General features: G+C 44.6%; 1 protein-coding gene across 1 annotated transcript in view; it reads right to left on the bottom strand.

Annotated features, from left to right (window-relative positions):
* Positions 1 to 13,581, bottom strand: part of MBTPS1 (membrane bound transcription factor peptidase, site 1) — a 37,559-nt gene that overhangs the window by 4,252 nt on the left and 19,726 nt on the right. The window contains 10 exon segments of the mRNA XM_060254452.1: positions 16 to 142; positions 730 to 810; positions 813 to 860; positions 4,434 to 4,574; positions 6,603 to 6,680; positions 7,520 to 7,644; positions 9,227 to 9,383; positions 10,432 to 10,547; positions 10,891 to 11,063; positions 12,308 to 12,496. Of these exon segments, the coding sequence (XP_060110435.1) occupies positions 16 to 142; positions 730 to 810; positions 813 to 860; positions 4,434 to 4,574; positions 6,603 to 6,680; positions 7,520 to 7,644; positions 9,227 to 9,383; positions 10,432 to 10,547; positions 10,891 to 11,063; positions 12,308 to 12,496 (1,235 nt within the window).

The raw sequence follows: 13,581 nt of genomic DNA, 5'->3' as shown, positions 1-13,581 counted from the left end.
ACACAAAATCACAACCTGGGAGCTGTTTCATTCAGAGGCTGTGGCTTGGCCCAAGACAAATGAGGACACGCCGGAAGGGAGCGGGGCTTGGGGTCCCCTAGGTGAGCCTCAAGCACTTTCGAATAGCGATGAAGATGGTTTCCTGGAAATCCAGAGGCAGACAGGCAGAATTAAAGTTCAGAAATGCATTTTCCTGCCTGCCATTAGTTCCCTTTGCTAAGTGTGAGCAGCAGAGATTCTTGCTCCTCACCCCCCAAGCGACTCCACCTGCCCTAGACCTCTATAGTATGAGGAGAACCGAGTGACTGGGAGGGGGACAAAAGGCAGACAGGAACTGAAAAGACCAGAGCTGGTCTTTGCTTTAGTCAAGAAGCCAGAGGCCCTCAGAGGGGGTCTCTTTGGAAAAGTTCCCATTCTGAGAAAATCTGCTGGTTTCAGTCTCTAATAACGTCAACAAAAACAGTCAACCTGACTGTTGCGAGACAGAAGGGCAGAGTAGATTGCAACAGCTGCCCGGAGCCCAGCCCTGTTTCCAACCTACTCCTCTTCCCTTCCCCATCTGCCTTTCCCAGCCTCTATTCCAGTATGTTTCAGCCCATCCAAAGCAATCGAGCCAACAGCAGCGACTGCGCATCAACAAACTGGTCGTCTCCCCCACCCTTTCCCATCAAGAGTTCCTGTCCTAAAGAAACTAAATAGCTCTGACAGTACAATCAGAAACCAAATCACCTTCCATTCGCTCAGGAAGTGAATGCCCTGTGCCCGTTGGGGGCCGCTGTCTGTTTTCTGAATGGCTGAGGCTTGGGGCATCACTCCGTAGGAAGTGTACTGAAGAAGAGAATCCAGCAGCCAAAAGCAATCTGGAGTTAAAGGATTGGGGGGGGGGGGGAGGGGGAAAGGCAACATATGATATCAGTTGGACATTTGAAAAAACATGTGAAGGCATAACCATACTTGGCATCAAGCCTCCCCAGAGCCCCTTTTTCTGATTCACCCCGTTCTTCCTCTTCCTTCCAAAAGCCATGACCCACTTTGGGGTCCCAACCCTCAGTCTGAGAACAGAGGAACACTGCTTAGGAATAAAGAGGACCCCAGCTTACTTTATATTTTCATTTATATGAGAGCCACAGGAGGCAGCTGCCTCAAGAAAGCCTTGGGTGGGGGACTAAACCTACCTCCTGCCCTGAGTTAGCGCTAGCTTTGAGAGAGGAGGATCCCCTCCAGCTCAGCTGCACCCCATACTGAAGTCCATTCACTTCTTTGTCCCACAGAACTCAAAGGGTGCTACTTGGTACCAACCCAACTGTTTTTTAAGTTTAAAAAAAGAAGCGTTTCCATCGCTCAGTTCCAAGCCACTGAGATCAGAGACTGTGCTAATTCGCAACCTCCCCCGATTTGAACCTCCCAGCCGACAGGCAAACTCTGAGCACAGAGCTGCTTTTCCTCCCCATCAGCTCTGCACTCATGTTTCTGCAGCAAAGGGGGCCTCTGGAAGCAGAGCTGCTTCACTAACGATGCTTCATCAGTTCAGACGCTACACGAACCCCCCCTCCCAGTCAGCACAAGTTCTCATTGGCTGGTCGGCTCCACTCCTTGATTTCAGGCTCTAAGGTGCCAGCAAAACACCCCCACCCACACTACACCGCAGCCACAAGCAGAATAATGTTTGTAAGAATCCATGCTGTCAGCTTCATACAACTTCACTGCTTGGGTTCTTGGAAAGAAAATGCCTCCCCCTAGGGCAGCGTGTTTGCTCTTCTCTATCGCACCGTGTCAGCTCACACTAAAGCCAGCCTAGCTTAAGTTACAAAACAATGCCCACGGTGAAGAGTGTACAGTTTATTAACACAGCGGTCAAAGGACAGCCTGGAAAAGATCGATGGCTGCTTGCAGCCTTCAAAAATGGAGGAAAGATTAATTCTGAGGAACATGTCCTTCAGCCATGCACCAAATTACTGGGCTTGAGAAGTAATAAGGAGACAAGTTGTAACGGGCCTCCCCATGTCTTGCAAATCAAAATATAAGGTTCAGTCTAGCCTTCTGAGACAAAACAACTTTTTAAAAAATGGGGTGAGACTTTTTTGAGATTTATAAATCAAATATGGGAGGAATTCTAGCCATGGTTAACACCACTGATGACCCTGAAAGGGGCTGCAGTTCCCAATTTGTAACATAAAAGCCAGTCTGATGTCAGGTTGGAAAGTTAGCCTTTTTCTGCAATGAAGAGTCTAAACTGGAGATTACAGCAAAATGAACAGGCCAAAGGCCCTGGGCTACCACTTGGGAAGTTCTGTGTGTAGGGATGAGATTACATCTACCCATAAGTTCAGCATCCTGTCTGACACAAAGGCCAACCAGTTCCTCTGGAGGTTCAACAACAGCACGTTGAGGCTGAGGCCTTCCCTGTCATGGGTACTGGGGACCCTGCAGAAGAAACTGTGCCCCTGCCACCTGCACCAGTGCCCCTGCCTCCTGCTGGAGAAGATCCAAGCCCCCCTGCCTCGCCCTCTCGGGTGGCTCGTGTGCGTGACTGCCTTCGTCAGGACCTCAGGGATCGGAGGAGGGCGGCACGCTCACGAGCAAGACGCTCCCTCAGCCCTGAGTTTTGAAAGGATTCTGGCCCTTCTAGGAGTGAGGATGCTTGAGTTTCAGCAGGACCCTGGCTGCCTCTCTGAGCCAGCAATTAGCCCAAATGGGCAACAGACAGCAGAGGGCTATATAGCTGTGGGCTTTGGGAGGAGGCTTTGTGGAAGCAACTAGTCACTTACCTGACGTTCTAGCATCCACTTCGGCTTTTGACTTTGGCTTCTGGACCCCCTGACTTTGGCTTTGACTTCTGGACCCCCTGACTTCAGCTTCTGAACCTCTGACCTGCAATACCTGAACTGTGATTTGGTTTTGGCGCCTTGGACCCTCTTTGCTCACCAGCTACAGACCTTGGACTGCCCCTGGACTTTGCCTGACCCGGCCCCAGCCCATGACATTCCCCAATGTTGCCTCCTAGCACAGGTATTCAGAGGTTTACTGCCTCTGAATGTGGAGGTTCCCTTTAGTTACCATGACTAACTAGCCTCTGTGCCGCTAGCATGGATGAGGAGCGCAGGAATACCACACATTGGGAGGGAGGATTTGCTGGGCTGAGAGAATGAAGGGGAGGTAGAGCTTTTGTGAGGAAGCAAGCCTGTGCTGGCTTGCCCCGTAACAAAAGAGAAGCCATGTTGGATCAGGCCAATGGCCCATCCAGTCCAACACTCTGTGTCATACACTGGCCAAAAAAACCAGGCACTCACAGGAGGCCCATCAGTGGAGCCAGGACACTAGAAGCCCTCCCATTGTGCCCCCCTCCAGTCACCAAGAATACAGAGAATCACTGCCCCAGACAGAGAGTTCCAACAATATGCTGTGGCTAATAGCCACTGATGGACCTCTGCTCCATATGTTTATCCAATCCCCTCTTGAAGCTGTCTATGCTTGCAGCCGCCACCACCTCTCGTGGCAGTGAATTCCATTGGGTGAAGAAGTATTATTTGTGTCTCCAATCTTGAACTTCTCCCCATGACATGATGCTGATGTCACTTGAAAATGTGAAGTCACTTGACTGCCTTCCATGTTATAGTCATAGCTCAGGGCATCTCCCTCTATATCCTGGTCATTCCCAGGCCTGGAAAGATTGACAACCACCATCCTAGACCATGCTCAGTCCTCACTGGCATTGGGGGGAGGATGGGGGCTCTAATTTACAAAATCTTATTTCCCTGTGTAGCTGGGCAGTTCTGATATACAGAAATGCCTGCCCATGTTTATAGCCAGCCTTACTCCACTGTCCTACCAGTAAGTGCTTAATACTCTCAAGTCTGCTATCGGGGGGGGGGGGGGAGGATAAGCACCAGTAATTCTAGAATTGCTAGCTCCAAATGATTCCAGTAAGGTACTTTTGCACCCAACCAACTGCTGTCTCCTCGAACGATACCTTAACAGCAGCATATCTACCACTCAAGAGCATTCTACCATCAGCGCATGTTGATGTGAACTCCTTCCACAGCAGATGTTGTGACTTTAAACACTCAACAACTTTACCATACTGAGTAAATAACTGCTCTTCCAGTTGAAAATCCACAACTAAAAGCTCGCACAAACTGAGTTCACTGATGATTATGCAATTTAATACTAAGCCCTTAGCCAGGCAAGCAAAAATGTAATTTTCCCTGCCAGCATTGTTGTTAAGACGTGATTTAGCACTGTCTTTAGAAGCACAGGGGCACAATTTGCAGTTTAATGTTCCAGCCAAAGCTCCAGCACAAAAGCATGGCAACCCATGCTTTTCAATGGAGCTCATGCAGGAAATCTTCCCATAGGGTTGTGACTTTGGGAATTCCAGAACCATCAACACAACTGATGCTAATTTGCAGAAGTCATGGGATTCTGTGACACACCTTTTTGCCTGTGACTGTCATCCAAGCAGTTCGAGTCACCATACAAAACTATCCTGCCCCCTCCTTCTGACGGAACTTGGTAGAGGCCCAAAATGGGGACGTTTTCGACTATTGCTGACTCCTGCTTTAAAACTTCAAGACCTGGACGAAAAGATGGAAAGGAAATCTGTCAATTAACAGTGTTCAATATTTCCATACAGCCAAGCTTTTTAAGGGACAACCAATGCAACTTGATGGTCTCAGATTTAAAGAGCAATCATGTTTCCAGAGGTCAGGTTTATTATTTACTTATTTAATGCATACCCCAACATTTGTCCCCCAATGGGGTCCCAAAACACTTCACACTGTTCTCTTCTTCTTCTTCATTTTGTCCTCACAGCAACCCCATGAGATAGGCTGGGTTGAGAGTGTGTGATTGCTAGATAATCTTGCCAGATTATCTAGCAAGCCTCCATATAGAACCAGGATTATTAAGGGAATCTGAACAAAGGCCCCCACCCCCACCTGAATGGGGAAAGCAGCTTTTTCAATTCCTGTAAGTTTCTACAGCAGTTTCTGACGCAACTCATTAACCACTTCATTAATCCAAAATATTCACTCCTTTGAAGAGGAGGGACACTAATCAAGTTGTGGGACTGACAACCAGTTCTTTTCTAAACAAAGACCACCTCCCAACATTTTACCTGCACACCTCCATAAACACCCCTGTCCCAATAAATGTGGGTCAGACCATCAAATTAGATTTTATCCTATCCATTCCCCAAGACGATCAAGGTGACGTTTATAATCCCCTCTCCTTTCACTGCATCTTCTCCACAACCCCATGAGACAGCTTAGGCATAGATATGACCAGTCCAAGGTCACCCAGAAAGCTTCCACGGTACAGTTGGGATCTGAGCCCAGACCTCCCTTGTTCTTAACATGCTAACTGCACTGATTCTCACTACTAGAGATGCAGGAGGCTGCTGCTAAAAGAAGCAGTTCTCCCAAGATCTCCCTGATCCTCTGTAATAGGTGGCCACATGTGTTCCTCCACTCCACCTCTCCATAACTTACTGCCTCTGATGTGAGAAGAGAAATAAATTACTAACAGTGCAAGAATAAGCACAGTTACAGCCTTCTAAATGCATTGGGCTTAGGACAGTTCCAGCTCTGCTTTAGATATATATTGTATCACAAAAGGTCAGAGGAGAAAATCAACCCTGGGATGCTGGTTTCAGTGGCAGCCTTGTCTAGTAACCTCATGTAATTCTTTTGACCCATACACACGAGTAATCAAAACAGTGTGCTGTGTTAAAGCTTTGGCTGTGTGTTGGGGCAGAGGTATTATATAGGAAAGATTTGTTTTGCTTTCCAGTGGCAGAAGGGAACTTTCCTACCTTCTCCCTCCCACTGCAGCCCACTGATCCCCATGGGGGCCACAGGGCTCTGAGGAATCACATTAAAGGAGGTTTGCAGGGGAAAGGGGGATTTGGTGGAAATTTCCAATTTAGTCTGGATCCAAATCTTTAGAAGAAAATTCTCTACCTGGAAAGTATTTAAGGGCAATAGCAAAGATAGGGAGCAAAAAACACATTTAAGTTATAACATTTGAAATCCCATGGGCTTAGTAAAGGCAAGGAGCAAAAGACAAATTTAGGTTTCAATATCTGAAATCACATGGGTTTATGAAACCCACCGATCCATCTAGTTCAATACTGTTGGAGGTGGCTGGCAGCCACTCTTCCCCATCTTCCTCCTCCCTCCTTCGCCCCCACTCAGGAGCTTCCCCACGCCTGCTGCCTGAGATCATTTCACTGGAGAAGCCAGGGATGGAGCCCTGCATGCAAAGCTGGAGCTCCACCACTGACTCACAGTCTTTCTCCTGAATCTCCAGCATTCAACTCTATTCTGGTTGGCATTCATGGGCATGCCTCTTAAAGAATCAGGCTTTAGGATGGCGTACTTGAGAGCTATGAGATGAACACTTTAGTTCTGGACCCTTTGGGATGCAGGTCCATGAGGGAAGACAGCCCTAAGGTTGTTTAACGGATGTAAAATCTATGATGAAAAAATTGTGAAAACTTGCACTCTACAGATCTAAAAAGGACGTTAGAAGTTATACCACCAAGCTCAGTAGTTACTGATTACCTACATGGAGGAAATGTAAAATAAAAAGCAGTCCTGTACCTTGATCCTTAAAAGTCTGTGCAATTACCACGCCATCTTCTGGAAATTTTGCAATACTGCAACCAGAAGCATAATTCACTGGGGAAAAAAAATCAAATGCATAGGAATTACAGAATACACTCATTTTTAATTATATTTTAACTAGAAGCCTGGTTCATTCAGGTTGGCTGCATGTTCTGAACTTTGCTGCCCTTTTGAAATTGCTGGATCCCAGTCCTGAGGCAGCTCTTTAAGAGTCATATGAATATACTTTTGCTAGGCTTAGCATTTCCAGTCACTGCAATGGTGACAGATAATGTGACTGAGGGATTTCCATCTTCCGCATGTGTCTTGAGAAGTTCAGGGGCAATCTTGGCTTCTACATCAGACAACCCCTGGCCCCACTGGGCTATCCAACTCACATTCCTCCATTCCCTGCATACAATCTTTCCTGTTCCAGGCCCCTTTCTCCTTGGTCTCCACTTTCCCTAATATCATGCTTATTGACTTAAGACATTTATATTCCACTTTTCTCACCAATGATGACACAAAGTGCCTTACGTCATTCTCCTCCTCCTCTCATTTTATTCTCATAGCCACCATGTAAAGGGTAGGCTTGGATGAGAGAAAGTGACTGCCCCGGGACAGGCAGCAAACTTTTATAGCAGGGTAGGAATTTGATCCTAGGTCAGCACGCTAACCATTATACTGCTCTGCCTCTTCTCCCTCTTCTCAGTCCGTATACCCATTACTCACATTCCTGTTCCTCTGTCTACTACCTACTCTATTTTCTGCCTCCATTTTCCTTAACCTTCTGGGAACTCTTTCCCATTTAGCCACAGACTATTAATTCTAGCATCTGTTTTACAGCACAGGAAGCTGTTTAGGTAGCCCTGACCTTACTGGACAAGTATCAGTGAGTCCTCTTGTGTACTTACTTTCATGGTTCGCCATGGTAAAATCCCCTTCGTACAACCCGTCACTAAAAGCCATGCCCCAAACAGAGAGAAGATCATTCAGAGCTGGTATATTGGCTCCTCCAGTATCAGGCATCCACCACTGCCTGCAGAAACAGCAGCACAACACAGAGCATAAGAACCCAGGAAATGTGGCCATTTCACTTGGGCCAAGCAAGCATGTCAAATATCCCCACTCAGAGCAGCAGGCACCAAAGACCACAGAGTTCATGTAGAAACATTATCTTTAGGGAGCAAACTGAAATGGAAAAAGTTCTGCTTGGAGACAATGATAAATTAATTTCAAAGGTATACAAATTACTTTTACAATGGTCTACAGAAGATGAAGTAGTAAAATCTCAAATGATTAAATGGGCAATTAATGTAAATAAAGAAATACAGATGGAAACTTGGGAATATTTGTGGAAGAACTCTATGAAACTCTCAACATGCCAGAATATCAAAGAAAATTGTTTTAAGATGATGTACAGATGGTATATAACTCCTAAAAAATTGGCAAAGATGAATAACAAGATGCCAGACAGATGCTGGAAATGTAAAAAGCATGAAGGTTCTTTCTACCATATGTGGTGGACTTGTGAAAGAGCTAAAATGTTTTGGCAGATGATTCAGCAAGAGATTTCTAAGATCTTGGGATATGAATTTAACAAAGTTGCAGAGACTTTTCTGTTAGGATTACAAATGAAGGACATTGGACAATCTTTGATAATGATAATGATTAAGTATAAGTGGGGGGAAGATATGAACTTTGGTTCTTATTAATTAGGGGTACCTTTTAAAATGATGTTTTGAATTTAGTACACCAGCGGGGGTCAAGTTAAAGGGGGGAGGGGGAGGTAGAAAGTAATATATGGGATTAAAAAAAAGTAGTTATTAATGATATAAGAAATTGAATATATTGCCATATGTTACTAATAAAAATTGTTTGAAAACTGAAAAATTATCTTTAGGATACTTGCAAATAGACTTACACACTTGCATATGTGCCTACTGTAGCCAACTTATCTGAATAAGTTTCAAACTGGCAAACTACAATCCAATCTTTGGTTTGTTAAAGATTCAGGATGTTTCCTCGTCTCTCCTTCAGTATTGCCTTTAAGTCTATATAAGACAAAACTTCACTAGATGGCACCACAAAGCACTTGAATACAGGGGATTTGATGAGGGAGAGCTGACCAACCCAAGGAGACTTAAGTCAGAGAGATGCAGGCTAGGGGCTGTGGCTTGGCATGCAAAAGGACTGACTTTCAAACTCCACACTGAAGGTCTCAAGTTGCACCTGGTATAAGAGCATTTTCACATGTTTTTCTGACATTCCTAGTACAGAAAAAACGACCTTCCAGTTCTTAAAAAAAGATTAAACTGGCTAAAACTGGTTTCTTTTTAATTATTGCTCCACTTTCCCCTCTGCTTATTAATTGCCAACTTTTTTTTCTTTTGAGAGGGAGAATAACAACCATTTGTTCTGTGACAATGTCATGTTTGATTTATTTTACTTTATGAAAGGTTATGACATCTGCAACAGCTGTTCTGAAAAGAGCTTCAGAGAGAAATAATGAGATTTAGCATCTTCAGCGTTCCATTAACTTTCCTCCTCACTTCTGAATCCTGAAATGGCCAAAAGGTAAATCACCAATTGCCTGCAGCTGTTCCAAAAGACCCTGTTACCTTGTGTTCTCATCGTAAAACTTGACCTTCCTCATCACTGATGTGTTGTACCAGTCGCTGAAGACGATGAGGGACAGACCGTTATCAATGTCCCTCCTCAGTTTAGTGATTTCTTCTGGAAAATACTCTTCCTCGCTGTCCACCATCAATAAGGTCCCTGAGGCAAGAACAAAACACAGATAATCTGGGGGATGGGCTTAAAATATGATTGCTTTAATAAAGAAGAACAGTTACTGTAGAAGCTTCTTAGATGTTCTCTTTTAGCATTTATATTTGTCGCAAATGTCAGAATCCCAAGTGCTACTCCAGACGACCTTGGGGGGGGGGGGGGGGGATGTGATCCTCTGAGTCACTTTCCCCAGCTGAGGCATTTTATTCCATTCAGTTCACTGAGGCACTTCCTTTTGGTGGAAACAGCCTTTCCCAGATTCTTGCATTTGAGGGAAATCTTCTTCTACCTGAGGAAAACTCCTCCGCTAGCAGAACAGATTTGCAGAATTCATTCCAGGGGCTTGGATCTGCTGAGTGGTTTTCCTTTAATTTTTCCTCCTTTGAAGGAAAGACTTCCATGCCAGGTCGTAAGCTGACAAGCAGCTCCCAGTATCAGAAGACATTTACTATGCAGTGCAAGCTTTTACAAATCCCTTGGGGAAGTAATGGCATGAGGAGACTGAGACTAAAACCTCTTGCTTGATTCTGACATTGCCCACAGGTGTATTATCATGAGCAAATCTGCTCACTGATCCTTCAAGGAAAGTGCTTGGAACAGACTTTCTGGGCATAAAATCCATCAAGATTTTCACCAAGTGTCTTCACTGAAATAACATTCAGCATCTCTTTGGAGAACAGAGAAATGGAAGAGCTGAGCAAAATCTCTTTCAAGTTTCAAACCCAATATTTACAAATGCCTAATATTCATAAGTATCCCAGCACTCCGTCTGACTGTATTAGTTTGAAATAGCAAAAAGGATCCAGCCCTGTTCAAAACAAACTTTCCGGACCACGTCAGCACAATCTCATGCCATGATAAATTGGGCTGGTATCCAAGATTCCATTAGGCTATGTCATTTCTTCTCACACCATTAAGGACTTAATATGTATAAGGATGGCATGTTACATTAGAAAAGGCTTCTGCAATTCTCCAAGAAGCTGCACTTTTAAGCTAAGCTCCAGGGAAGACCAAGCAAGCATACTTCAAGACTTACCATACTGGCTGGCATCAAAGCACGTAAACGGGGAGCCCAGAACTTCAACAAAATAGCCCATGCTTCTCAGATGTTGGTACATATCCCTGAAGTTAGTATGAATGTGATCACCATTCCTAACAAGTTAAAAAAAATTAACAAAATATAATCTGATTTGCCACAGGGTTTCATTATACTTTGTTTTTAAATAACACTACCTATTCCCTAGTTTGTATAAATGTGGTCACCTTTCCTAAGAAGATTTTTTTTAAAGACAATATTAAAATATAACCTGATTTGGCTAAGAGTTGCATTCTACCGTATCTTTAAATAGTGCTACATATTCAAATAATGGGGGTCAGATGCTATTGTTTGCCCCTAGAATGGGGGGGGGGGGACCAGTATAGCAGGAGGAATTGAATCTGACTTTTTGGCTACTGTCGTTCATTAGTAGTGCATAAAAAATAAAGAAGTACCCACCAGTCTAAGGGATCGTTCTTCATCCTCAAATTATCCCTTGGGAAATACCCAGGTGGGTACCGGAGATTGTGATACTGATCCCACAGGACTCGCTTGCTCCGAGGGGGAGTAGGGATCACTTTCACTTTTATGGGGAGTTTCACTGTGGAAGTCTGGTCAGCACCAGCTTTCAACTGAAAGAAATGGACAAATGAGACAAACACCAAAGCGCCATGAAATTCTTCCTGCAAACACAGCCAAATTTACAGCACACTCTCCTGAGAATGGTTTGGACCCTGCTGACTTCTTCACTCAGTTTCACCCAATTTCTCCACCGTACTACAGTTCTCGTGCCACATGGCTTCTGTCCATGCAGGTCCCTTGAACCTCAGCACTGGTGGTCAAAAGAGACCCCTATTCCCTTTGGTTCAAGTGACTGGATGCACACATTGAATCCCACCCACCATCCTCACAATCCAGGTGCTCCACACTACATTGAGTCAGATAAACTAAGAAACTGAGAAACTAAGCCTTAAATCTCAAATTAGCTAAGGAGTTCACTAGGTGTAACTTGGCCATAAAACTGTTTCATACAGCCTTTCATATCATGTTGCTCTGAGACCAAAGAGCATAGTCTCAGCACCTGGGACAAAAAAGGCAGGCCATGTTTTTCCCTGATATGACTATACTATTTCTAAGGTTTTTATCATTTTTTTTACTACATAAGACATCTTGTACCTCAAGAACCTATAATGGCTGCAGAGGGCAAAATATATCTTGTTTAAAACAGGGAATTAATGAATGAACCGCACAACTATGTGTGAATATCCCAAAGAGGCTTTTGTGATTTGGGCTTCTCACATAATAAGTTGTTGAGCAAACTGGGTCAGAGTTGGACCAGCTGACCCCAAAGATGAGCTGTACATCCACAACAGTCAGCCACCCCATCAGTGTCACCAACACAGCTGGACTTCAGGGTGAAAGTTCAGGACCTCAGCAAGGGAACGAGAGAGAGCTCTGTGCTTCACCCTCTTTACTACATTTCCTTCTATTCTGGGAATAATAGTTCTCAGAACACCTGACATTAATGATTCCCCACCCCAGGTCATTGCCCAGCATCTAAAATAACCTAACTACACTGCAAGAATCCCACAGTACTTCCTGAGGCTAAAAGGGGGGAAAAACCCAAGTACTGTCACAGAAAACAGCTTTTCAGGATCAGAAACAGAAAACTGGCCTGTGTTGCATCTCTCATTACACTTCATTACATCCTTCAGTTCGAACAGCAAGAAAGGCCCATTATAGGAAGATGCCTTCTTATGCTCCTCTCCACAAACAAAGCCACAAGAACAGCAACTGTACATTGATGGGAAGCAGTTACAGGTTTGCTGAACAGAACATCCTCAAAGCACCAGCAAGAAAAGGGAGTCTGGCTTACGTCGTTTTCTGCAGGAGAAGAGACCGTGATCATGACGTGTCCTTGAGCGATGCCCTCCCAGGAGGCTGCTTTCTTGGCTGCAGAGATGGAGATTGCTAGGTACCCTGACCAAGGCCATAAAACAGGGGAATAGGAGAAAGCCACCTCGATGTAATCTCCATTCTGCGGTAGATAAGGCTGCCAGTCAGGCTGCATGGAGGAAAGGAAAATGCAATTTGTTTCATTTTTGGACAAAGCTGATCTACATTATATTGGAAGGGGACGCAAAGAATTGTTCCATCAGCTCACTGTTATATATACAGATCTGGTGCAAACATAACGCTGACTCCCTGCAAACTGTGGTTTGCAAACAGTGAGTCAGGCATGTGAATACACACTAACACCATCTCTCTGTCTCCTCCTTAACTGCAGCTTTAGCACAGAGGTTCCCAACCTTTTCCAGCCTCCAGGCACCTTTGTAAATCTGACCCAGGATGGTGGACTCATCCACAAAATGGCTGCCCCAAGAGGTGGAGCCAACCACCCAAAGTCGGGGAGTGAAGTTCTGCCTAACTCTGATTGTAGCTCTTCAGCATTTCAAACACAGAAGCTCTGCTTAACAGGATGCTTTTTAAAAAATGAACATACTGCTTAAAAATATTTTCTTGCACACACAAGTACATTGAGCTAGCCAAGAAACACACAGCTGTCCGTATTTGTCAGATCTCCAATGACTAATCAGAAGCTTCATTGGCCCCGCCCACTTTATTTGGTGGGCACAAGAAATGGTGCTAGTGTTGCTTTAGCAATGTTGCTTTAACATTAACACCAGCAGAGCGGCTAACCAGAGTTTTTAATCTTAAACAGGGTTTGATATACTTTGCAAGCCGGTTATAATGTTCATGTTGCTTGTCATCATCACAACAATGAGGGCTATTCACTCCTTGTATTGCTTGCCTTTCTCACTGAGACTTGAGGTAGGTTACAAAATATGAAAAGCGATTTAATCAGGGAGCAAATAATTAAGGCCTACAAGCAAAGGGAGGTGACAATTTACACTGGAAGGGAATGCTGTTTAACAAGGCTGTCTCCTGATTGGCCAGCCACAGTCTGCAGGCAGGCAACCAGCATCAGTGTCGATCAACCCAGAGTGCAAGGTCTCAGGATCCTTTCACAGTTTTCCCTTCAGCAGCTTCAGTATTCAGTGAGATCAGTTGCAACTCAGCTTTTAAAGAAACATTACAGGCTGACAGAGCCAAAGAGTATCCAGAATCCAACAAAGGAACACCCAAAAG

The sequence above is a fragment of the Heteronotia binoei genome, chromosome 14 (genome assembly GCF_032191835.1).
Source record: "Heteronotia binoei isolate CCM8104 ecotype False Entrance Well chromosome 14, APGP_CSIRO_Hbin_v1, whole genome shotgun sequence".
NCBI lineage: Eukaryota > Metazoa > Chordata > Lepidosauria > Squamata > Gekkonidae > Heteronotia > Heteronotia binoei.
This window is presented reverse-complemented; position numbering and strand designations above follow the sequence as displayed.